Below are 25,893 nucleotides of genomic sequence, written 5' to 3'. Positions count from 1 at the left end.
GCCATCATTGACTGTATTTCTATGTTACAATACAGATGTTAGGAAAGAGTATTGCTAGCACTGTACAGAGGCATTGGGATGTTGCTGATTCAGAGGGAGGGGAGGTGCCCTGGGGTACTAGAATACTATGACTTGCAGAGAACAGAACCACCATCTTGCTGGTACATAGGATCTGACTCACTGGGAAGGGAGCTAACACTGTGCTGGGACACTGGATCAATACTAGTTCAGACAGAATTGGTTCTAATGCCATCACGGCACAAGGAATCAGTAGCATTTCAGAGGAAAGACCTTTCTACCACACCATGGTGTGATATTAAATCTATGCTGGTTGAGAGGGTACAGAACCCTCTAATACCACCATTTCTAGACCTTTGGACAATACTGGTTCTATCCTCTAATACTGAGGCACTAGCTTATACTGGCTCAGAAGGTTGTGTCCCCCAACTGGGTCAATACTGGGCTAGAGAGTGGAGTACCACCAACCTGCTGGACCAAGGAGGTTTGATAACAGGAGTTGGCATGAGCCTATTTGGCCCATTATGTGGGCTGTAGCCAGTAGGCAGAGTTTGTAGCACTGTCAATTTCATTGTTTTAAGTGTACCAAGATGGCAGCAGCTGCATTGGGGATAATTAAACTTCCTTGGGTGGAAAGCAGCTTCAGCCTTGTGACATCATGCCATATCCTGTTATCAAACCTCCTTGGAGGGGACAACGAGGGGCCCTTTTACTAAAACTTGATGCGCGCTAATGGAATTAACATGTGCTAAATGCTAAGAAGCCCATAGTTATAAAATGGGCTTCTTAGCATTTAGCACGTACTAAGCTTTAGTAAAAGGGTCTCTGAGTCAGTTCTGGCTCAGAGGGGAGTGTGCCTCCTTTCTGGGACACTGGCTCAGCAGTAGTTAAGGGAGAAGAGTGTCCCCTAAAATCATGCTGACTTAATAGGCCTGTTCTGGCTCAGAAGGAAGAGCATCCCTTTACTCCATGGTAATGTACTTGGTCAGCACTGGTTAATTTCTATAACAGACTGCACTGTGACCAGTCATCTGTTAATGGGTGAGTAGGAAAAGAATAGAGAGAGAGAACATTCTGGCCTTGCATCCTGACTACACTTCAATAGCTGTGTTTGATCCTCTCTTTGTCTTCAGTGCATTAGACTGTGAATTCCAATGTGTCTCTATAGTGTTGGGCACATCTTGTAATGCTATTAAATTGTTTAGTAGTGGTTTTAATAATGACTAGGGAAGGGGGTGGTGGGGAAAAATCTTGATGGGTTCAAATAACAAGGCGTTAGTTCCTAACATTGTCCTTATGGTCTGCTGTGTGCATCAGCTCCGACTGTTCAGTTACAGAGTACACTCCTGCAAATAATGCCCCTGTTCCCCTACAACTTTACCTGTGAAGACGCTGGAACAACAGCCAGAGAGCCTATGGGGGTAGGGATGGGGGGAGCCAGATTCAATATAAAGAAAACAGTGGGGGTGAGGCAGGTGTTATTTCCACTGCTCTCCCCTTCCTCTGTCCATCTGCCCAATGACCCCGATCTATGGGACTCCAGAGATTGCATTGCCTAGGCATAAATTTATGGCGTTGCTGGTGGTGATGAGAATCCTGTAGATCAGGAAATTAATAGAAAGTGGAATTTATAACTTGGTTCTGGCACCTTTGATCCTCAAAGAAAAGGTTGGATTCCCGAGGATTCTCATATCCAGGACATCTCAGATCTGCTCTCTGTATGTCATGCCTTCCAGTTTCCAAGTTACCTTGCTTCTGTTCTGATCTGGTGGGAACAGAGTAATGTGGAAATTGGTGCAGAGATGGCCCACGAGAGATGTTTCCTTCCATTAGTGCCTATTAACTTCCATTACACATTTTAAGAGACATTATTCATAATAATAATGCATCTTTTATCAGGGTCACACAACCCTGTTATTAAAAATTGGCCTACATGGGGCTTCTTCCTCCCTTTCTTATCCTTATTTTCACTCTTTAAAAATATATGCTCACATAACCCCTCTCCTCTAGACACTTCATTGGCTCACTATCCATTTCCGTATATAATTCAATCTCCTCTTAATGACTTACGCGCATTCATTCTGCAGCTCCTCATTCTCTCTCCTCTGTTCTCTCTACCTAAACCCCTCCCCAGGTGCTCCATTCATCAGTAAAGTTACTCTTCTCTGTACCCTTCTCCAGGGGCGTAGCCAGACCTCGAGGTTGGAGGGGGCCAGAGCCCAAGGTGGGGGGCACATTTTGGTCCACCACCCCACCACTGCCGCCTCGCCGCCCTGCCACTCCCCACCCACTGCCACCGCTGTACATCTTGGCTGGCGAGGGTCCACAACCCCCGCCAGCTGAAGCACAACCGTCGCAAATACCTTGACTGGCTCATTCTCAATTTCACTAAAAGGAGCGTGCCTGACATGAGGGGAAGAGAGAGCAGGGCAGGATATGTGCCACGCCGGAGACCAGCGCTGGATGAAGTCTTCAGCTGGTGGGGATTGGGAACCCCTGCCAGCCAAGCCAGGGGCCCAGAGCAAATTGGGGGGGGGGCAGGCCCCCACGTAGCTATGCCACTGCCCTTCTCTACTGTCAACTCCAGACTCTGTTCCTTCTAGTTTGCTGCGCCTTACGCCTGGAATAGACTTCTTGAATCTGTATGTCATGCTCCATCCCTAGCCCTATTCAAATCCAGGCTAAAAGCCCACCTTCTGTTAACCCCCTTATCCAGATGTTCAGAACCCATGTTATTTTAATCATTTCAAAAATAAATGTACTTACTAATCCCTTATTTATCCTGTTTTTCTGTCCTGAATTGATTGTAAGCTCTCTCAAGAAGGGGCAACATGTTTGTGTACAGTGCTGCGTACATCTAGTAGCACTACATAAATGATTAGTAGTAACAATAGTATGAAGGCTGAGAAAGAGGAAGGAGCCCTTGGAATAAGAGGAAGAAGAAGTGGGAAAGAAAGAATGCTAAAACTAGAGGTGATATAGAAGAACTTGGATGTCTAAGATATCAAGATACCAGTGTGTAGGGAAAACTGAGAGAGGGAGAAAGAGAGAGAGAGAGGGGGAAAGAGAGAGAGAGAGAGAAAGAGAGGGGGGGGGATACAATAAAAGGAGACTAGCAGCAAAAGAGAGGGAGGAAGGCAGATGAAAATACAAGAACTTTTCACTTTTTAATTCATTTACTTTCTACCACGGCAGGTCCTTCCTCCTCTTCCTCCAGGGCTGAGAAAGTGCTGCTGAGTTTCAAACGCTGCTCTAATATTATCTGACTTTCAGTGGAGTGGGGAGTGTCAGAGAGAGGGAGAGGAAGGAGGGAACTCACCTATATTCGGTTCACATTCCTCCAGGTCTTCATCATCGCTCGGGCACTCTGCCGAGGCTACCAGGAGATCGTCCGTGTTCTGCAGAGGGCAGGGGTAAGAAAACAAGACATGAGACAGACACAGACTGCTCTCCACCTCGGTTTGGGTCCCCCATATGCCCTCTTCATCTGCCATCTTGCCCTCCACCATCATAAGCCCCTTATAGGTGCCATGTTTGACATGGCTCATGGTCTCCATAGGTATACCCTGCATCAGGCTCTCTTATTAGATAAGGAGCTTCATTTCTTGGTTGGTCATGAGTGAAGAGGGTTCACAGGAATATATATATTCAGTGCTACTATAGGGGTAAACCTATAAAGAGGGTGCTAACATTTACACAGCAAATAGGGTCATACCAGCACATATGTGTGTAAATGACTTTATTCTGTAAATATATGCATATCTTACATACGTGCATAATTTACATGTGGGTGTACATGTAGGTGGAGTCTGTGAGCTGCTCACGCTTACATGTGAAACTTGAATATTATAAGCTATAAGTGTTTCTCCTGCATTAAGGAGTGAGTATTTATACCAACTGTATGGCTGGCACGAGTGATTGCACGTAACCGCATAGGCGCACACATACCCAGTTACACACATATTCTACAAAGGTGCCTACTTTCCTCATAGAACAGGTGCTCTTAATACATTTTGGGCTAGATTCTACATATGGCAGTCAAAAAAAATCAGCGCAGAAAAAAGCGTTATTCTATAAACTGTGCTTAAAATTATGTCTGGGAATAGTGTCTAACTTTAGGCACAGCCATTTGCACCAACTGAAATGCAGCGCAAATGTACGCACCTAACCCCCTTTATCCTGTAACAGGTCACGCGTCAATTTTAAGCGTGGATCCTGCACCTAAATTTGCTTATCAAATCTAATTAGTGCCAATAATTGCTTGTTAAAATGCCAATTATTGGTGACAATTAGCTCATTATTCAGTTAGATTGCGCATGATAGTTTTGGCGACTTTTGTAGAGCAGCACTGAATATATATATTGGACTAAATTCAGTAGATGGTGCTCCAAATTGCATGCCATTTATAGAACAATGCATAGCGCCGAGATCCAAGCCCAACTTTTAGGTTCAAGGGTTTCCACCAACTGAAACCTGACGTAAATCCCCGCATAAAAGTTGGGCGCAGGTCCCCCAAATTCTCGAATACTCTGCATACCTTTAGTGAACACCCCGACCCGCTCATGTTCCTCCATGGCCATGCCCTCTTTTCAGCTGCAACTAATAAATTTACGTGCGCATCTTTATAGAATAGCCAAGCAAGATGTGCGTATAAATCCAAATTGTGGCCAATTAATGCCAATAATTCATTGCTAGCTCCCAAGTATTGGCACTAATAGGTTTGTTACACAATTAAATTGCACATGCTTATTGGACATGTGCCCAAATTTGCTCACACAATTTTAAGCACCATTTACAGAATCTGGGGGATTATACAGTCACCTCCAGGCCTAAGTAGCTTCATAGTTTACCCATATAGGGGAGATTCTATATATGGCGACTAAATAAATTGGCCCTGAAATCAGTGAAGACTAAGCGTATTCTATAAGTGGTGCCTAGATTTAGGCACGGTATATAGAATACTTTTAGTTGATACCTAAAACTATGCGCCTTCATTTACACCAACAAAAACATGGCGTAAATCCCGGCATGTAGATTTAAGCGCCGAGGCCCATATTCCATAACTGCACGCGTAAATTTCAGAATGCCCACAAAACGCCCATTTCCTCACCCATAACCACACCACTTTTTGTCTGCATGCATTAGAAGTTAGGTGTAGTGCCTTACAGAATACGCTTAGCGAGTTGTGTGCGTAAATTCTAATTATTTCCAATTAGTGCTCATTATTGTTTAAGTGCTGATATCAACACTAATTAGCTTGTTAAGCCAATTAAGTTACGCCCATTGTTATAGAATCCGCCTGGATTTCAGCGCAGATATCTAGGCGCACTATATAGAATCTGGGGGATAACGGCATCATATAAATGCCATATGGATAATTTTGCTACTTCATTCGCTCCCCACCCCTCCACCATTAGAGCGATTCTACACAGGGCACCCTCATTTATGAGCCACTTGAGTGTGTAAGTGAAATGCAAGGGGGCGTTCACGTGGGCGGGCTTCCACTTACATGCACCATTTACTGCATACTGTCAGTTATTCACACCTTTGCTGCTCTTAGGCACCCGTAGTTATGCCAGGTCTATGACTGGTTAAACTGCAGGCACCTACTGCTCGAAATTTAGTGTTATTTAACCGGTCAGAATGGATGCTGACTGGTTAAGTAGCGCTTAACTGGCTATCTGCCGACATTCAGCGGAGGAGAACCGGCTTTCTTTCGCTGGATTTCCACTGGTAGCGGCTGGCGGATAACCGATTATATCATGTGATATAACTGGCTGTCTGCCGATTTTTAAATCAAGTTTTGTGCTCCGAATTGGCCACTTCAAACCCCAGTATATCTTCATCCAGTTTAAAGATAACTGGCTATGCCTGAATATCGCCATAGCTAGTTATCTTCAAACCACCTAAAAAAAATCTGAATATTCAATGCCAGTCAGCGGAAATGGCCCAGCATTGAATATCTGGGTTCAGTGCAGACCGCGGGAGACTGCCCAGCTATGTCCCGCGGTCTGAATATCGAGGCCCTAGATTTTAGGCTGATACTGGGTTGCGCTATAATGGAATCTGGGCACCAGATGCTCTCACAACGCAGCACTGGGGTGCCTAAAAGGAGGCACCCACACTGAATTACTCTCTATATGCATAGTGTTAGAGTGGCTAGACATATTTTTAGTCCAGCACTATCTGTATTGTGGCTGAAATATACATAAGAACATAAGAATAGCCATACTGGGTCAGATCAATGGTCCATCTAGCCCTGTATCCTACTTCCAACAGTGGCCAATCCAGGTCACAGGTACCTGGCAGAAACCCAAACAGTAGCAACTTTCTAAGCTGCCAATCCCAGGGCAAACAGTGGCTTCCTCATGTCTATCTCAACAGCAGACTATGGACTTTTCCTCCAGGAACTTGTCCAAACCTTTTTAAAACCCAGATAGGCTAACCACTGTTAACACTTCTTCCGGCAACGAAATCCAGAGCTTAACTATTCATTGAGTGAAAAAATATTTCCTCCTATTTGTTTTAAAAGTATTTCCATGTAATTTCATTGAGTGTCCTCTGGTCTTTGCACTTTTTGAAAGAGTGAAAAATCAATAAAGTTTTACCCATTCTACTTCACTCAGGATTTTGTAGACCTCAATCATGTCCCCCCCCCCCCCCCCCCCCCAGCTGTCTCTTTTCCAAGCTGAAAAGGCCTAACCTCTTCAGCCTTTCCTCATATGAAAGGAGTTCCATCCCCTTTATCACTTTGGCCACTTTTCTCTGAATCTTTTCTAATTCCACTATATCTTTTTGAGATATGGCAACTAGAATTGAATTTAATACTCAAGGTGAGGTCGCACTATGGAGCGATACAGAGGCATTATAGTATTCTTGGTCTTGTTTACCATCCCTTTCTTAATAATTCCTAGCATCCTGTTTCCTTTTTTGGCTGCCGCTGTACACCGAACAGAAGATTTCAGCATATTGTCTACAATGAAACCTTGATCTTTTTCTTGGGTGCTGACTGCTAAGGTGGACCCTAGCATCAGGTAACATTTGGATTGTTCTTCCCAATGTGCATCACCTTGCATTGTCCACATTACATTTTTTTCTGCCATTTGAATGCCCAGTCTTCCAGTTTCCTAAGGTCTTCATGCAATTTTTCACAGTCCGCATGTGTTTTGACAGCCTTGAATAGTTTTGAGTCATAAGCAAATTTAATTACCTCACTTGTCCTTCCAATTTCCAGATCATTTATAAATATGTTAAATGGCACCAGTCCCAGTATAGATTCCTGCGGCACTCCACTATTCACCCTCCTCCCCAAACAAAAAAAGCGCCCTAGTGCCCCTGTGGGGGGGAGGGAAAAGAGAAAGGTGCCAGATGGGGATGAAGGTGGGGTTGGAGAAGGAAAGTGAGAGGGGAGATGCTGGATGGATGGGAGGGCGTTGACTGATAAGTTGCAGGAGGGCGTCACAAACCCTAGTACTGGCCCTGAGCAAGGCCTATTGAGATTCTTGCTAAATGATTGGTTTCAACCTTTTTTGAAGCACTTTATACTGGGCTCTGGGAGCTTAGTATAGGCAACCTTTTACATACTGAGTGCTGTCTTTTAAGGTGTGATAAATGTCCTACCAGCAGTATTTACCTGTGCCCCTGACGCAGGCCGAAAGATGCTGAGTATTGATTGTAACATCTAAATAGTAGGACAACATTGATACACACCGATATCAGAGATTGCTGTTTAAATAGTGTGTATACATCTATACCCACGGGCTGGTTGGTGTTGCTGCTTCTATTTTTGAACCAACATTTAGGGCTCCTTTTATTAAGCGACGGTAAGCCCAACATGGGCTTACCGCTCACTACACAGGAAGTTCTGCTGGGCTACTGCAGCAGCCCAGTGGTACTTCCCACCCCCCTATTTATTTTTGTAGCACCGGAATGTACCTGGGGGTAATCAGGCAGTGCTGCCTGGTTACTGCTGGGTTAATGCGGGAGCCCTTACCATCACCTCAATGGGTGGCAGTAAGGGCTCCCCCCCCCCCCCCAAATTGGCCACGCAACAAGTGCTTTACTTGCCGTATGGCCATTTCCCGCAGGAAGTTGAGCCTTCCCTTTTATCAGCTGCGGTAAAAGGGGGCTTTGGCACATGTGTAAAACAAGCGCCAATGCCAGCACCGGCCCCCTTTTGCCGCAGCTTAGTAAAAGGGGCCCTTAGACACCAAGTACATGTGCAAATAACCAGAATACTTAAAGTGCATTTTTCTAGCAAAAAAGGTGTCGGTACTCAAATGCCAGGCCACCCTTCAGGGGTGGGGTGATCACTGAGGGACCCACCCCACAATAGCCAGGCCCATTCCAACCAGTCACAGAATCTATGAAAAGGCAGAATTGGTGTGTAGAGCCTGAGCTCTTTCATTAAAACTTGGGGACCATGGGTCAATTTTAGCAGACAGTGGAAAGGTGCCGGTACTCAGTACCCCCAAGTACCCCCTCAAAAAAAGCCCTAACATTCCAGCTATGTGCTGTTCTATTTAAAAAAACACCCAAATGCAATTGCACATAGTTTGACGGTGAGCATAAATATGAGCAGAGTTTGGTGCAGAATGAACAGGGCTGTTTACTCATGCGGTGTTGTTGCATATTAAGAAACCAGCTGCACTAGTGGCTTTTTTTTGGGCGGCTTTCAGCATCCTGAAGACTGTCCTTTGCATTTTCTGGAAATTGTGAACTTTTGCAAGACCCCTGACGCAGGTGGCTTTGCCGAAGCACGCACCTTGTTGGGTCTGTCCAATAAAATTTGAGTTGACGCTCCCCAATCCTGAAAGCTTTTTGTGCTTTTGTTTTCTGCTCCAGGGCGTATAGTTATGCATGCAAATTATATTTACTTATTTATTTCTGCTTGATATACTACCATGGCCTGTTCTAGGCTTCAAAGTGGTTTACAATACAATATAATATAATATAATATAATATAATATAATATAATATAATTTATGCACGTTTAACAATTTAGGTGTGAGCATTACATCAACTGTATGGCTGGCATAAGTGCTCATGACTAAATTATAGCACATATTTTACTTTCTTTATAGAACAGGCACCTAAATATAGACACAAAAAGGAAGAGCATGTATCATGCATATGAATGAAGTGGACTCCATATTAGGCTCTAACCCCAAGACTGGGGCCCAGAGCTGTCTATGAGACCTTCTCCCAGGCAGATCTGCTTTTTAACTGATAAAGGTGATTTAGACAGACAGATAATTAGCTTGGGGAGTTTGCCTCCACACTTCTGTGATGTTTGGGTGCTGACAAGTCAGCATTTCAAAATGCTCAGTTGAGAGGAGTAAAGACTGACATTTCAGTTTAATCAGTCCCCAGGATGGAGTACCAAAGTTCAGTCCATCAGATTAAAGAGCAAAAAGAGATCTAGAGAGGAGGAGAGAGACACTCATAGCAGAATCTCCCTAAACCTCAAGGGAGATAGCAACATTCCAGGAGTGGGGAAGGGGGGGCACTTTCTAGTCTCTGTTCTTTTCAGCCCCTGGCCCTCTCTTCTTCATTTTGCTGAAGTTTCCTCTAGTTTTTTCCAGCCTGACTGTGCTATCTGCATTTTGTCAGAGTCCTCCTTGGTATGTTCAGTTCTTGCATTCTCTACATTTTGCTGAAGTCTCCACTGGTATTTTCAACCCTTCCACTCTCTGCATGTTACCAGAGTCTCCTCTATAATTGTCAGGTCCTGAGCTCTCCTGCATTTTGTTGGCAAATCCTCTGGTATTTTCGATTCCCATGCTCACCCCTTGCATTCTCTGCATATTACTGTGGTGTCCTCTGGCATTTTCAGCCTTTGCACTCTTTGCAAATTGCTGGCGTCTCTGCTGGTATTTTCAGCCGCTGTGCTCTCTGCATTTTGCTGGAGTCTCCTTTGCTATTTTCAATCACTATGCTTTCTGCATTTCACTGGCATCTACTATAGTATTTTTGCCTTCTGCATGGTTTGAATTTTATAAGAGACTTCTCTTATATTTTCAGCTCCTGTACTCTCTACATTTTGCTGGTGTCTCCTCTGGTATTTTCAGGATCTGCACTCTGCATTAGTCACTATTCTGCTGGTCCTGAAAGGTACTGGGAGAAGCAGGGTTGACAGGAGATGCTGGTATTTGCACAGCCTTCCTTTGCACATCAGAATCAATATTCAGATGACTTTCACTGCATCATAATGAGCAAAAGAAAGATTGGGGATGTGCCCACACAGCAAAGTAACTCAGCTGGGGTTGTATCCAGACAGGTGTAACAGTCCTAAAATAAGTCATAAAGGTTTAAAGACATTTAGGGGCCCTTTTACTAAGCCGCATAAGCGTCTATGTGCGTCCAACACATGCCAAAATGGAGTTACCACGTGGCTCTTTTGGTAATTACATTTTTGGCACACGTCCAATATGCGCGTCTGAAAAATATTTTTTATTTTCGGACGTGCGCCAAGTGGAATTTGATGCGCATAGGAAATTACTGCCTGTTACCATGCGAGTCTTTACCGCTAGGTCAATGACTGGCAGTAAGGTCTCAGACCCAAAATGGACATGCGGCAAATTTCATTTTGCCGCAAGTCCATTTTCGGCAAAAAGTTTTAAAAGGCATTTCTGCAGGTACGCTGAAAAATGATTCTGTGCATGCCCATAACACGCGTCTACACTAGCGCAGGCCATTTTTCAGCGCACCTTTTTAAAGGGACCCCTTAATTGATGGTGAATGGAGTAATTGCGAGTAGTGAGATAGTTGTAATGTTTTGTTGTTTTGATGTTATGTATGTTGGCTACGTAAGCCGCTTAGAACATTTGGAGATACAGCGGAATAGAAAATTTTAAAATAAGTAACAAAAATAAATAAACGAACAAGTGTGTGCACATGAATGAGAACATACGTGTGAATCTAGGCACCTAATTTACACATAGACAGGTTTGTAAAATGGAAACTGCCAAGTTACAGCTGTCTAAAACTGAGGCACAGGGAGATACAGCAACCGGTCCTGAGGTCTCACATACAGTTACAGAGCAGGAGATTAGAACTGAGGAGCGCGCACAAGAACTAATATTCTTGTGTCTGCAATGACCTCCGATTCCTCTTCTGTTATCTTCCTCCTTTGCTTTCATCTTCCCAAATTGTCCGGTTGCTATGGACACAGGGGTCCATCCTAAGTGGATGCCAGTGTGTTGGGTCCCTTTGTCCAAGAAGCAAATAAAGCGCCTTTTAAGCACTATCTCCTTGTGTTGGAGTGTCTATTGGCTAACCTCTGCTTTTGTTTGATTGCCAGCGCAGCCCCTCATTACATCCTTAGATATGAAGACTTCCTGCTATCTGATGCTCTGCTCTTTCTTTCACAGTAACAAGGTGAGGAAAGAATTCACAGCTTGCAGTCACTTGGTGTTTCGTAAAAATGTAAAAACTTGGTTATTTGAGAATTTTTGTTTTAGCCATTTGATAGATTGTTGATAATATGTATTTTCCTGGATGGTTGTGGTCCAGTTTTATTTTTTAAAATGTAATCCACATTGAACTGTTCAGGTATTTGCGGACTATAAGCAATGTATACTATAGTATAGTACAAACATATCTGGAGTGTTACCCCAGTGTACATGGCGCAGTACAGTCAGTCACAGGGCAGTGATTATTATTTATTAAAGGTCCATCAGTATACACAGCATTGTACAGTCCCATGTTAGAGATTTATCTATCAATATAATGTTTTTGAAAATGTATTTTTTCTTTATGCATTTGAACATCGCTCAGATGAATGTGACCAAACTTGGCAGGAGATAACGTTTTATCCAGAGAAATGCCATAGGCTATTTTTCTACCCAAAAGGTCTGAGCAAGGAGCTTTGATCTGAGACTGTCTCTCTGACAAACACACACACTCTCTTTTTCTAAAAACATACACAAGCATTTTCCCTTTTCCTCTCTCTGAGCTCCTTTTTCAAGGTGGCACTACCGATTAGTGTGCGCTCAGGGGTCCTTTTACTAAGCTGCAGTAAAAGGGGGCCTTCGCCAGCATCAGCACGTTTTTTTGATGCACGCTGAGGCTCCCTTTTACCACAGTGGGTAAAAGGCTGTCTTTTTTATTTCAAAAAGAAATAGCCGTGCAGTAAGTGAACCACTTGCCACAGGGCCATTTCGGAGGGGGGGGGGGGAGCATTTACCGCCACCCACTGAGGTGGTGGTAAGGGCTTCCGCGCTAACCTAGCGGTAACCGGGCAGCGCAATTACTGTTGGGTAAGCACTGGTGCTACAAAAATAGAAAATATTTTTGTTGCACCAGAAATGGCGCACGCTGGGGGTGGGAACTACCACTGGGCTCCTGCGGCAGGCTGGCGGTAGTTCCGGATTGCCACACACCAACCTTTTAGTAAAAGGGCCCCTGAATGCAGAGAAACCTATGGGAATAAAATGGGCTTCTTCACATAGCACCACTTTGTAAAAGGAGCCTTCAGTCTCTGAGAGAGTCTCTTTCTCTGTGAGAAACAAACTATCTAAAAACACACACATGCACTTTTTACTCTGGCTCTCTTTGTCTCTGACACACATTCTCTTTTTTTAGTTCAAACTTTTTATTGAGAAAACGTTTTGAATAACGCAGAACAAGGAAAAAGAACTCCAAAACTAACAAATAAAAAAAATCTAGTAATTACAAATCTGAATATGGGAAAATCATTAATAAAACGGCAATAAAGTACTTCTTGAAAGGAGGTTTATGGTTGCTTACTTAGGGAAATGTGAGGAAATGTTGAAGAAATGGTGACACTGACCCAATGACAACTTCTAGCGTATTCTGATTATACTTCGTGAATTTATGGAAACTGACTGGTACATTTGATGGACTCTGCTCACCACCTGGGATTTTTTTGCTATTCATTGTTTTGACATAAAAATTGACATATGTGCAAATATGTTTATTAATATAACTTATATTGTGGTAGTGTATGTATATTTCTCCATGTCTAACAGTGGTATTTCGATTAATGACACAGTAATGTGTGGGTCACATGCTGGTAAATGTCATTATAAATTGTGAGAACATGAGTGGTGCGATGATGGTTCTCATCCAGTCAGTTTGGTGACTGTATTGTGTGGATTGCGCACTCTTCATTTAAAATTTAAAAAATAATAATTTATGAAATTCAGTATCAGATTAAGGGGGTCTTTTACTAACGTGCGCTAGCCCACGAGCATCTCAGCGTTTAGCACAGCTGATTTTTAGCGCGAGCTAAAAACGCTAGCGCACCTTAGTAAAAGACTCCCCCAAGTCAGGTTTTAATGATATTGAGTATTGTTTTCTATTGCTATCTGCACCTGTGTTATTTACTTTATTTTTCTTACTTAGGGGCCCTTTTAATAAAGGTCAGCATGCGCTAATACTGTGCATCCTATTTTATACCTTTGAGCCGCATAGCAGTTAGGGCCAGATTCTATATATAATGCTTAAAAATCCATGCAGAAAACATTTCCGCCTAGGCGTATTCTGTAAAGATTTAGGCACAGTATAGAAAATACGCTTAGTTGATTGGTAACAGCAGTTAGTGTATCTGGGTTTAAAAAAGGTTTGGACAAATTCCTGAAGGAAAAGTCCATAGTCTGCTATTGAGACAAACATGGGAAAGCAACTGCTTGCCCCGGGATTGGTAGCATGGAATTTTGCTGCTAATTGGGTTTCTGCCAGGAACTTGTGATCTGGCTCGGCTATTGTTTGGAAAACAGGATACTGGGCTAGATGGACCATTGGTCTGACCCAGTATGGCCACTTATGTTCTTATCACAGTGCCTAAAACTACACACTTCCATTTACACCAACAAAAATGTGGCGTAAATCCCTGTGCATAGGTTTATGCGGACTGGGCCATGTGGTATAATAATGCGCGTAAACTTGGGAACACCCACAAAACACCCATTTCTCCGAGGACAAGCAGGCTGCTTGTTCTCACGACTGGGTGACGTCCGCGGCAGCCCCCACCAACCGGAAGAAGCTTCGCGGGACGGTCGGCACGCAGGACACGCCCACCGCGCATGCGCGGCCGTCTTCCCGCCCGTGCGCGACCGCTCCCGCCAGTTACTTTTTTTCCGCGACTGGAGAGAGTTGTGCAATTGCCTCTCTCTCTGTTCAGCCGCCGGATTTTTCGACCGCGTTTACGCGGATCGTCGCTTTTGGATTCCCGTTCGGTTTCCTCTTTTCTTTTCTTTTGTGTTATTAAAAAAAAAAAAAAAAAAAAAAAAAAGGGATTTCGCGCGTGTGGAGCACGCGCTCCCCTTTTCCCTCGCTTCTAGCGGGGACGCCACGTTGCGGCCTAGTGGCCGCTCGGTCGGTTTGTTTTTTCGTGGTGTGATTTTAGCCACCATTGCCGACTTTGACTTCGCCGACGCGATTTTTCCGTCGATGTCCTCGAAGGTCCCGAGTGGATTTAAAAAGTGTGGTCGCTGCGGCCGGCCGATCTCGCAGACCGACACCCACGCTTCGTGCCTCCAGTGCCTCGGGCCGGAGCACAATCTCAAGTCGTGTGCTTTGTGTCTCGGTCTCCGGAAACGGACTCAGGTTGCGAGGCAAGTTCTACGGGACCGTCTTTTTGGAACTTGCGCCGGCCCCTCGACGTCGACCTCGACGGCATCGGTATCGAAGGCCGGTTCTTCGGTACCGGTATCGATGCCCGAGACATCGGCACCGATGGCAGCGACCCCAGGAGAACAGGTCCCGTCGGCCCGCCGGTCCGCCGGTGAGAGTGGGGTTGAGAGGCCGCGTGGGCAGTCGGCCCCGGTCACTCCCTCAGCTCGTGAGCCACGGGACCGAACCCTGTCGGACCCGGTACCTCGAGACCGAGGGGGATCGACCTCCTCCTCCTCCATGCCCTCCGGCGCCGGTGACGTGCACCGGAAAAAGGACAAAAAGCGCCGTCACCGGGAGCCCTCGGTGCACCCTGAAGAGGAGTCGACGCCGAAGCGTCATCGCAGAGAGGAGAGATCTCCGTCGGTGGTGCAGGTACCGACGCGTCGGGGTTCCGGCACCTCGGTGCCGTCTCCTGGCCCCCAGCAGCTTCTGGCACCGACACCCTTACCGGCCCCACCGCCTTTCCCGGCAGCGGGCCTGGACGAGTGCCTCAGAGCCATCCTTCCGGGGATCCTGGAAGGGCTGATGCGCCAGGCTGTGCCGGCGTCGGGGGTGCTTGCGCCCCCGACGCCGATGACTGTGGCGCCGGCGAGCTCTAGCCCGGCGCCGGGGCTGTCGACACCGCCGCCGCTTGCGGTGCCGGTCTCGACCGCCACGCAGGTGGAGTCCCCGTCGACGTCGATGGAGGGAGCTCCGTCCCCGCCGGCGCGGGAGTCCACCGCTCGACGACACCGAGACCTCGGTGCCTCGACGTCGAGCCGGGCCCGGTACCGGACTCAGCTACATGAGCTAATGTCCGATACCGAGGATGAGGACTCGTGGGGGGAAGAGGAGGACCCGAGATATTTCTCCTCAGAGGAGTCTACGGGCCTTCCCTCGGACCCCACGCCGTCACCGGAGAGGAAACTCTCCCCTCCTGAGAGTCTCTCCTTTGCCTCCTTTGTGCGGGATATGTCTATCAGCATTCCCTTCCCCGTGGTCTCTGTGGAAGAGCCGAGGGCCGAGATGCTCGAGGTCCTCGACTATCCATCACCACCTAGAGAGTCCTCCACGGTACCGCTGCACAATGTCCTGAAGGAGACGCTGCTTCGGAACTGGGTGCGACCATTAACTAACCCCACCATGCCCAAGAAAGCAGAGTCCCAGTACAGGATCCACTCTGACCCAGAGCTCATGCGGCCCCAGTTGCCCCATGACTCAGCGGTCGTGGATTCTGCTCTCAAGAGGGCACGGAGTTCGAGGGATACCGCCTCGGCGCCCCCGGGGCGGGAGTCTCGCACTCTGGACTCGTTTGGGAGGAAGGCCTACCAATCCTCCATGCTCGTGACCCGCATCCAATCCTACCTGCTCTATATGAGCATCCACATGCGGACCAATGTGCAACAGCTGGCGGACCTGGTCGATAAGCTCCCGCCAGAGCAGTCCAGGCCATATCAGGAGGTGGTCAGGCAGCTGAAGGCGTGCAGAAAGTTCCTGTCCAGGGGGATTTTTGACACCTGTGACGTGGCATCTCGTGCTGCGGCCCAAGGTATAGTGATGCGCAGGCTCTCATGGCTGCGTGCCTCTGACCTGGACAACCGCACCCAGCAGAGACTGGCTGACGTCCCTTGCCGGGGGGATAACATTTTTGGTGAGAAGGTCGAGCAGATGGTTGACCAACTGCATCAGCGGGAAACCACTCTCGACAAGCTCTCCCACCGGGCGCCTTCAGCACCCGCCCCCACGGGCGGGCGTTTTTCCCGGGTCCGGCAGGCTGCACCCTATTCTTTTGCGAAGCGTAGGTACAACCAGCCGGCCCGAAGGCCTCGTCAGGCACAGGGACAGCCCCAGCGCGCTCGTTCCCGTCAACAGCGTGCGCCTAAGCAGCCCCCTGCGCCTCCACAGCAAAAGCCGGGGACGGGCTTTTGACTGGATCCACGGGAACATAGCCGCCCTACAAGTGTCCGTACCGGACGACCTGCCGGTCGGAGGGAGGTTAAAATTCTTTCACCAAAGGTGGCCTCTCATAACCTCCGACCAGTGGGTTCTCCAAATAGTGCGGTGCGGATACGCCCTGAATTTGGCCTCCCTGCCTCCAAATTGTCCTCCGGGAGCTCAGTCTTTCAGCTCCCATCACAAGCAGGTACTTGCAGAGGAACTCTCCGCCCTTCTCAGCGCCAATGCGGTCGAGCCCGTACCACCCGGGCAGGAAGGGCAGGGATTCTATTCCAGGTACTTCCTTGTGGAAAAGAAAACAGGGGGGATGCGTCCCATCCTAGACCTGAGAGGCCTGAACAAATTCCTGGTCAAAGAAAAGTTCAGGATGCTTTCCTTGGGCACCCTTCTGCCAATGATTCAGAAAAACGATTGGCTATGTTCCCTGGATTTAAAGGACGCATACACTCACATCCCGATACTGCCAGCTCACAGACAGTATCTCAGATTCCGCCTGGGCGCACGGCACTTTCAGTATTGTGTGCTGCCCTTTGGGCTCGCCTCTGCCCCACGAGTGTTTACAAAGTGCCTCGTGGTGGTAGCGGCCTACCTGCGCAAGCTGGGAGTGCACGTGTTCCCATATCTCGACGATTGGCTGGTCAAGAACACCTCGGAGGCAGGAGCCCTCCGGTCCATGCAGTGCACTATTCAACTTCTGGAGCTGCTGGGGTTTGTGATAAATTACCCAAAGTCCCATCTCCAGCCAACCCAGTCTCTGGAATTCATAGGAGCTCTGCTGAATACCCAGACAGCTCAGGCCTACCTTCCCGAAGCGAGGGCCACCAATCTCCTGGCCCTGGCTTCGCAGACCAGAGCGTCTCAGCAGATCACAGCTCGGCAGATGTTGAGACTTCTGGGTCATATGGCCTCCACAGTCCATGTGACTCCCATGGCTCGTCTTCACATGAGATCTGCTCAATGGACCCTAGCTTCCCAGTGGCTCCAAGCCACCGGGAATCTAGAAGATGTCATCCGCCTCTCCACCAGTTGCCGCACTTCACTGCTCTGGTGGACCATCCGGACCAATTTGACACTGGGACGTCCATTTCAAATTCCACAGCCCACGAAAGTGTTGACGACGGATGCATCTCGCCTGGGGTGGGGAGCTCATGTCGATGGGCTTCACACCCAGGGTCTGTGGTCCCTCCAGGAAAAGGATCTGCAGATCAACCTCCTGGAGCTCCGAGCGATCTGGAACGCACTGAAGGCTTTCAGAGATCGGCTGTCCTGCCAAATTATCCAAATTCGGACAGACAATCAGGTTGCAATGTATTACGTCAACAAGCAGGGGGGCACCGGATCTCGCCCCCTGTGTCAGGAAGCCGTCGGGATGTGGCGCTGGGCATGCCGGCACAGCATGCTTCTCCAAGCCACGTACCTGGCAGGCGTAAACAACAGTCTGGCCGACAGACTGAGCAGAGTCATGCAACCGCACGAGTGGTCGCTCCATTCCAGAGTGGTACGCAAGATCTTCCGAGAGTGGGGCACCCCCTCGGTGGATCTTTTCGCCTCTCAGACCAACCACAAGCTGCCTCTGTTCTGTTCCAGACTTCAGACACACGGCAGGCTAGCGTCAGATGCCTTTCTCCTTCATTGGGGGACCGGCCTCCTGTATGCTTATCCTCCCATACCTTTGGTGGGGAAGACCTTACTGAAGCTCAAGCAAGACCGAGGCACCATGATTCTGATAGCGCCCTTTTGGCCCCGTCAGATCTGGTTCCCTCTTCTTCTGGAGTTGTCCTCCGAAGAACCGTGGAGATTGGAGTGTTTTCCGACTCTCATTTCGCAGAACGACGGAGCGTTGCTGCATCCCAACCTTCAATCCCTGGCTCTCACGGCCTGGATGTTGAGGGCGTAGACTTCGCGGCGTTGGGTCTGTCTGAGGGTGTCTCCCGGGTCTTGCTTGCCTCTAGGAAGGATTCCACTAAAAAGAGTTACTTTTTCAAGTGGAGGAGGTTTGTCGTCTGGTGTGAGAGCAAGGCCCTAGAACCTCGTTCTTGCCCTGCACAGAACCTGCTTGAATACCTTCTGCACTTATCGGAGTCTGGCCTCAAGACCAACTCAGTAAGGAATCACCTTAGTGCGATTAGTGCTTACCATTATCGTGTGGAAGGTAAAGCCATCTCTGGAGAGCCTTTAGTCGTTCGATTCATGAGAGGTTTGCTTTTGTCAAAGCCCCCTATCAAGCCTCCTACAGTGTCATGGGATCTCAACGTCGTCCTCACCCAGCTGATGAAACCTCCTTTTGAGCCACTGAATACCTGCCATCTGAAGTACTTGACCTGGAAGGTCATTTTCTTGGTGGCAGTTACTTCAGCTCGTAGGGTCAGTGAGCTTCAAGCCCTGGTAGCTCATGCTCCATATACCAAATTTCATCACAACAGAGTAGTGCTCCGCACCCACCCAAAGTTCCTGCCGAAGGTGGTGTCGGAGTTCCATCTTAACCATCTTAACCCTAGAGTTCCATCTTAACCCTACGAGCTGAAGTAACTGCCAACATTCTTCCCCAGGCCGCATACCCGCCCTGCTGAACGTCAGTTGCACACATTGGACTGCAAGAGAGCATTGGCCTTCTACTTGGAGCGCACACAGCCCAACAGACAGTCCGCCCAATTGTTTATTTCCTTCGACCCTAACAGGCTAGGGGTCGCTGTCGGGAAACGCACCATCTCTAATTGGCTAGCAGATTGCATTTCCTTCACTTACGCCCAGGCTGGGCTGACTCTTGAGGGTCATGTCACAGCTCATAGTGTCAGAGCCATGGCAGCGTCGGTGGCCCACTTGAAGTCAGCCACTATTGAAGAGATCTGCAAGGCTGCGACGTGGTCATCTGTCCACACATTCACATCTCATTACTGCCTCCAGCAGGATACCCGACGCGACAGTCGGTTCGGGCAGTCGGTGCTGCAGAATCTGTTTGGGGTGTAAATCCAACTCCACCCTCCAGGACCCGAATTTATTCTGGTCAGGCTGCACTCTCAGTTAGTTGTTCTTCGTAGGTCAATTTCTGTTGTACCCTCGCCGTTGCGAGGTTCAATTGACCTGGGTTATTGTTTTGAGTGAGCCTGAGAGCTAGGGATACCCCAGTCGTGAGAACAAGCAGCCTGCTTGTCCTCGGAGAAAGGGTATGATACATACCTGTAGCAGTTGTTCTCCGAGGACAGCAGGCTGATTGTTCTCACCTACCCTCCCTCCTCCCCTTTGGAGTTGTGTGTTTCATCTTTTGCTAGTCATTCAACTGGCGGGAGCGGTCGCGCACGGGCGGGAAGACGGCCGCGCATGCGCGGTGGGCGTGTCCTGCGTGCCGACCGTCCCGCGAAGCTTCTTCCGGTTGGTGGGGGCTGCCGCGGACGTCACCCAGTCGTGAGAACAATCAGCCTGCTGTCCTCGGAGAACAACTGCTACAGGTATGTATCATACCCTTTCCCCACTCATGGCCCTTTTGAACTGCATGCTTTAGAATTTAGATGCAGTTCATTACAGAATACGCTTAGCGAGTTATGCGCATAAATTCTAATTATTGCTAATTAGTGCTCATTATAGCTTAAGTGCTGTTGAAAATGCTGATTAGCTTGTTAAGCCAATGAAGTTACACGTTGTTATGGAATACGTTAAATTTCAGCACTAGGTGTGATTATATAGAATCCGGCAGTTAGCGCACGGTAAATTTTAGTAAAAAGGCCCCTTAATGATTAACAATGCAAGTTTGTTTCTCTTAATCAGTAAAACTTTTCCTGGAGGAAAAGTCCATAGCCTGCTATTCCGATAGTCGGTAGCTTGGAATGTTGCTATTATTTGAGTTTCTGCCAGATACTTGTGACCTGGATTGGCCACTATTGGAAAAAGGATCCTGGGCTAGACGGACCATTGGCTATTCTTAGAATAAGTAGAAAAATACTTACTTTCAAGTAATACAAAGTCGCGCTAGTGATTCCCGTGCAGCAAATTAGAAGCCCAGAGGATTTGATTGGGCTTCCTCTCATTTGTATACCCAGTCCCATCCCCTTTCCCTTCTCCCTTTATTTGCCTGCAGGCATCACTAGTGTGGCTTTGTAAAAGAAGCCCAAAGTGAACAACAAAATTGTTTTCCCTTTTAGTATGATAACAAACAAGATAGGTGTAAACCATACAGAAAAAAAACAGTTTTTTGCTACACCATTGTAGTAATAAGTCACAATGGGTGGAAGAGCAAAGACATGAGTGAACAAGACCCAAGATTCCACAATGATAGGATACTAGACCTGATTATTGCTGCATAGTAATTGTAAAACCTAAGTCACAAATATTTCAAAACTGGTAGTGTCTCTGTTGTTAAAGGGCTGTTATGCTCTGAAATTAAGTTGGCAGTGTTTAAGATCCAACAATGATACAGACAAGAACAGTAGATTCCCGAGTGATGGATCTGAGTATGTGTGGAGATGAACTGAGAATGCCTCCTCTTATTTGTACAACTTTGACTCATACATTTTAATGCTTATATTCTGCATTTAGAAAGTTGTTCTTTCTTGAATTACAATTGTAGTTCCTGTTTTAATGATGCTTAAAATCCAGTTGTGACACAAAACAAGAGTAATGGATCAGGAAACATGTTGCAGACTTGCCAAGTCACACGCATTCAGGCCCCGGGCCTTATCCAGCTCACACACTTATGTGCCATGATCTCACACATTGGTTAATACTCCCACTGGCGATCTGTCATCTTTAATTTCCTTCTATTACTTCTGCAACCTGGCATCTCCCTTTCTCCTCTCCCGCCCATGGTCTTCCAAATTTGTTTCGATGGTAGCGCTGAAGAGACGCCGCTTACAGCCAGCATGGGGCCTTTCTTTTGCTATGTTCTGCCTCCTCTGATGCTACTTCTGGTTTCTGGGGGTGGGGCAAGGCAGAAGGAAGACGTTGGGCCAGCCACAGTCAGTCTCTTCAGTGCTACTGGCAGAAGCAACTTTTTTAGGATCATGGGGGTGGGGGACAGAGCTGTGTTGTGTGACGATGGGAGAGGGGAAGAGGAGAGAAATAGATACTGAAAAGGGGGGAGATAGAGATGCCAGGACCTTTGGGGAAAGAAGGAAGTCTAAAGTTCAAGGGCTTGCCCTGAAGACCCCACCATTAACATCGGGTGGGGTGGCCCTCTTTCCATTAACATGGGACTAGGTGGCCCTCTGTGGGGCTTGGCACCCTCTTTCCTGATGAAGGGGGAAGCATTGTTAAAAAATTTACATGGGGCAATAGTGGTAAGTTGTTTACTGGCAAAGAGGCTCTGCTGTGAAAATCCTGCACTGTGATTGGTGGGCAGCGAAGCTGGGGGGGGGGGGGGCTGAAAAGCATTTAATTCATCCCCTCCGAGGATTAGCCCTGGTTCCTGCACCTCAGAGGTGGCCTTTCCCCTCCCACTCTCCCTCAGTTTTCTTCTGTGATATTTGTATTTTTATGTTTGGGGGCTATTTGGTTAATGTCTGGGTTGTCACAGCTGGAAGTACACTCAAGCTACTGCTATTGCTGATACTTAATTTTACTAGGTAGTAACCCCCACATTAAAAAAAATCTCTCAAGCAGCAGCGCAGCGCCTTCTGTGCGAAAGCAGCAGATTGCCTCAGGCGGGCCTTCCCTCACTGTGTCCCACCCTCCTCTGATGTAACTTCCTATTTCCGCAAGGGCGGGACACAGTGAGGGAAGGCCCGCCCGAGGCGATCTGCTGCTTTCGACCAGAAGGCGCTGCACTGCTGCATTAGAGATTTTTTTAAATTATTTAAATGAAGGGGTCGGATGGCAGGCAGAAGGGAGCAGAGGGTAGGTAGGTGGAGACTGGGAACTGTGTTGCCGGTGGCCTGGGAGCAGGAGAGGGAGGCAACAGAAGTAGCAATTGGGGGGGGGGGGAGGGATCCTGGAGGGGGGGGGGGCGCGGCCTTGTCCCGGGCCCAGCTCAATCTCTGGGCGGCCCTGCATCTGCCAGAATCGGTTTTAGACATGGCTGGGGCCTGTTAGAAAAGCCTCCAGCATTCAGGGGGTAAATCTCCAGCTTTGGCCTGGTCCACCCTTGCTGTCTCTGATGTTGAGTATAACAGGAGACTTGCACAATTTCTGTAAAATCTTGATTCATGTATATTAAATGCAGATAATATTCTGCTGCCAGGAGTTATTGCTCTCTAAGATACAGTTCCAGTCCTGGCAGTGTTTAAATATGTAACACTGATGTAGAACGAAATAATAGATTTCAGAGAAATGGATCAGAGCATGTGGAAGGCATATCAGAAATGTTGCACAGTAATTACAAGTCCTGATTCAAATATGTTAATGCAGATAGTATCCTATTAGAAAGTTGTTGTTCTATGAAAGTCATAGTTACAATTTCAATATTGCTTAGACCACTAGCAATGATGTGGCACATAGTAGCAGATCCAAGAATGATGGAACAGAGAGCACTTGCATAGAATGAGCAGGGATAACACATATTAACTGCAAAAGCCAACTTAATTAAATTTTAATGCTTGATAATGTCCTGCTGTTAGATTAGCAGGAGTTTTGAATTCTGAGTGAATTGAGGTATGAGAGTTCCAGAAACAGAGTTAAAGGTACTCACTGCATCTTGTACTTGTCTATGAATTACTGCAGTTTATGTGGATCAAAAAACAAATGCATTTTGGGAGAAAATCTATATATGGCACCTTAAAAATCAGAGCCGTAAAATTACGCAGTTATATGCTTTCTTGCGACTAAAATTTAGGTGCACCCATTTAGGCCACCTAAAACCAGGCCTAAATATCTGCACCTAAGTTAGTCGCAGATTGGGTGTATTCTATAATAGTTGCGCATAGATTTCTGAAACGCCCACAACCCGTCCATTCCACGTCCCCTTTTTCACTGTGTACAACAGAATTTACGCGCACCGCGTTATAGAATACGCCTAGAAAGTTGTGCGTGTCAATTCTAATTAAAGCCTATTAGTGCCACTAATTGGTTGTTAAGTACCAATAATTATCAGCACTGATTGGCTTGTTAATCAGTTAAGTTATGCACACAATTGGCCGTTCCCACAACTTAAGGCGCCATTTATAGAATTTGGGGGTTTGTTTGCTTATGTGACTTGCATTCTCGCTGGATAAAGTAATCCATATCTGGCACTTATCTTTCATTTTTAGAAAGGACTTGTGTTTTTGTGCCGTTGATTTTTTGCCAGGTCAGGAACAATTAGTTTTTTTTAACCTTGGTATAGGATCTGTTGTTTTTCTTTAGCAGATGTTAACATTTTAAGAGCATGCTGATATATGAGGATTTTTAGATATATAGGGGATCTTTTACAAAGGGGTGGTAGCGTTTTTAGCATGCGCGCTAAATGCTAGAGACATTTAGCACATGCTTATTTTTAATGTGCGCTAAAAATATTAGCGCATCTTTGTAAAAGGCCCACTTACTGTTTGGAGTTGGTGTTGAAGGGACTCAATGAGCCCTTTCCAGTTCAAGTAGTGAGTCAAAATAAAGATCCAGAAGCTAAAAGGTTTATAGTGTTTTTTCCTAAGATTCAGATGTTATTTCTCCTGTTGCGAGTTGAGAGATCTTCAAGATCAAGCTGTAGGTTTCTGATTTCAGATTCATTCTTTTAAATTGTTTGTGCTTACGTTTCCAGTTGCAATGTTCTGTTCTCAAGTTCTTCAGTCTTGTATGCGAGATATTGAGTCGAGAGTTCATATCTTTTAATTCCTTCTGCACATTTCTTGTGAGTTCAAGTTGCATTTTAAACATTTCTTGTAAGATGAGGATCTTGGTCATAACTGGAGCTTCACTAATATGTTTTTCCTTTAGTAGCCATTTTGTTAGGTGCTGGTGGGCTAGTTTTCTGCCTCTTGAGACTAGAAGCACCTTTTTATTCCTGATTTGTTTTGCTGTTTTTGTTTTCTGACATTTCTAATAAATTGGAATTAAAAATATTTTAATTTTAAAAGGCTTTTACCAGATATCGATGTTTGTGGCACTCTCAGGACATGTGGTCTCCAAGGCTGAGTTCTCAGGCTGTTCCACACACACACACACTCTCTCTCTCTCTGAGAAACATACACTTTCTCTTCCTAAAAAACACACACATTCACTTTCCCTCTGCCTCCCTCTTTCTCTCACACACACATATTTTCTCTTTGTCTGTCAAAAATGCTCTCTCTTTTCTGAAAAAGGACAATCACTTTCCCTGTGCATCTCTCTCTAAGAAACATACATTCTCTTTCTTTCTAATGTAAAAACACTTTCCCTCTGCCTCCTTCTCTCTCGGACACACACACACACACACACACACACACACACACACACACACACACACACACACACACACACACACACACACACACACACACACACACACACACACACACACACACACACACACCACACACACACACACACACACACACACACACACACACACACTTAGATAGATAGAAAGCTTCACTTTCCCTTTGACTCTCTCTGAGACACATACACACACATACACTCTCAGGAACACACACAACTTCCTCTCTCCCAGAAACACACACACACCCTCTAAAAAAACAACAACAAAAAACCCAACCCAAAACAATTACTTTCCTGCTGCCTCTCTTTGGGGTCCTTTTACCAAGCTGTGGTAAAAGGGGCCATACGCTAGCAGTGGCGGCCATTTTGTTGCATGCTAAAGTCCTTTTTACTGCAGTGGGTAAAAAAAAAGTAAGTGGCCATGCGGTAAAATTGCACTTAACATATGGCTATACGGAGGGGGGGGGGGCGCTCTTATCATCACCCATTGAGGAGGCAGTAAGGGCTCCTGTGCTAATCCAGCAGTAACTGGGCAGTGCCGCCGGGTAACCCCCTGCGGAAATATGTTTCAAATATTTCTGCTAGCACCAGAAACGCCACGCTCTGGGGGTGGAACTACCACCAGCGCCTGCGTCGGGCCAGCGGTAGTTCCGGATTGCTATGCGGTTAGCCCACAGTGGATTTACCGCTGCTCTGTAAAAGGGCCCCTTTGTCTTTGAGACACACATAATATACACTCTCTCTCCCTCTGAGAAACCCACATTCACTTTCCCGGCCTCTCATTCTCTGAGATACACACAACCCCCCCCCCCCCCCCATTACGTAGGTGCCTGACGGGGTAATGTTTGGTTAAGGCTGCTCACTTAACCCCAGTGCTTCCAATTTTAGCAGATTTTTTTTATTTTCATTAATTAATTAAATTTATTTTACGTTCTTAATCCTATTATTATTTCTTTCTTTCCTATTTGAATACTGGCATTCCTT

General features: G+C 46.7%; 1 protein-coding gene and 1 long non-coding RNA gene across 25 annotated transcripts in view; one reads left to right on the top strand and one right to left on the bottom strand.

Moving 5' to 3' along the window:
- Positions 1-25,893, bottom strand: part of NRXN2 (neurexin 2) — a 1,346,335-nt gene that overhangs the window by 48,956 nt on the left and 1,271,486 nt on the right. For all 24 annotated transcript variants that reach the window (XM_030218496.1, XM_030218492.1, XM_030218493.1 and 21 more), the window contains one exon: positions 3,338-3,416. In XM_030218496.1, the coding sequence (XP_030074356.1) occupies positions 3,338-3,416 (79 nt within the window). The remainder of the gene's footprint in view (positions 1-3,337; positions 3,417-25,893) is intronic.
- The window catches only part of LOC115480068, an 81,893-nt gene continuing 67,323 nt past the window's right edge, over positions 11,324-25,893 (top strand). Inside the window, exon 1 of the long non-coding RNA XR_003943782.1 lies at positions 11,324-11,397. This is a non-coding gene — a long non-coding RNA (uncharacterized LOC115480068). The remainder of the gene's footprint in view (positions 11,398-25,893) is intronic.

Source organism: Microcaecilia unicolor, chromosome 11 (assembly GCF_901765095.1).
Source record: "Microcaecilia unicolor chromosome 11, aMicUni1.1, whole genome shotgun sequence".
Lineage (NCBI taxonomy): Eukaryota > Metazoa > Chordata > Amphibia > Gymnophiona > Siphonopidae > Microcaecilia > Microcaecilia unicolor.
Note: the sequence above shows the minus strand (reverse complement) of the source record. Positions and strands in the feature narration are given on the sequence as shown.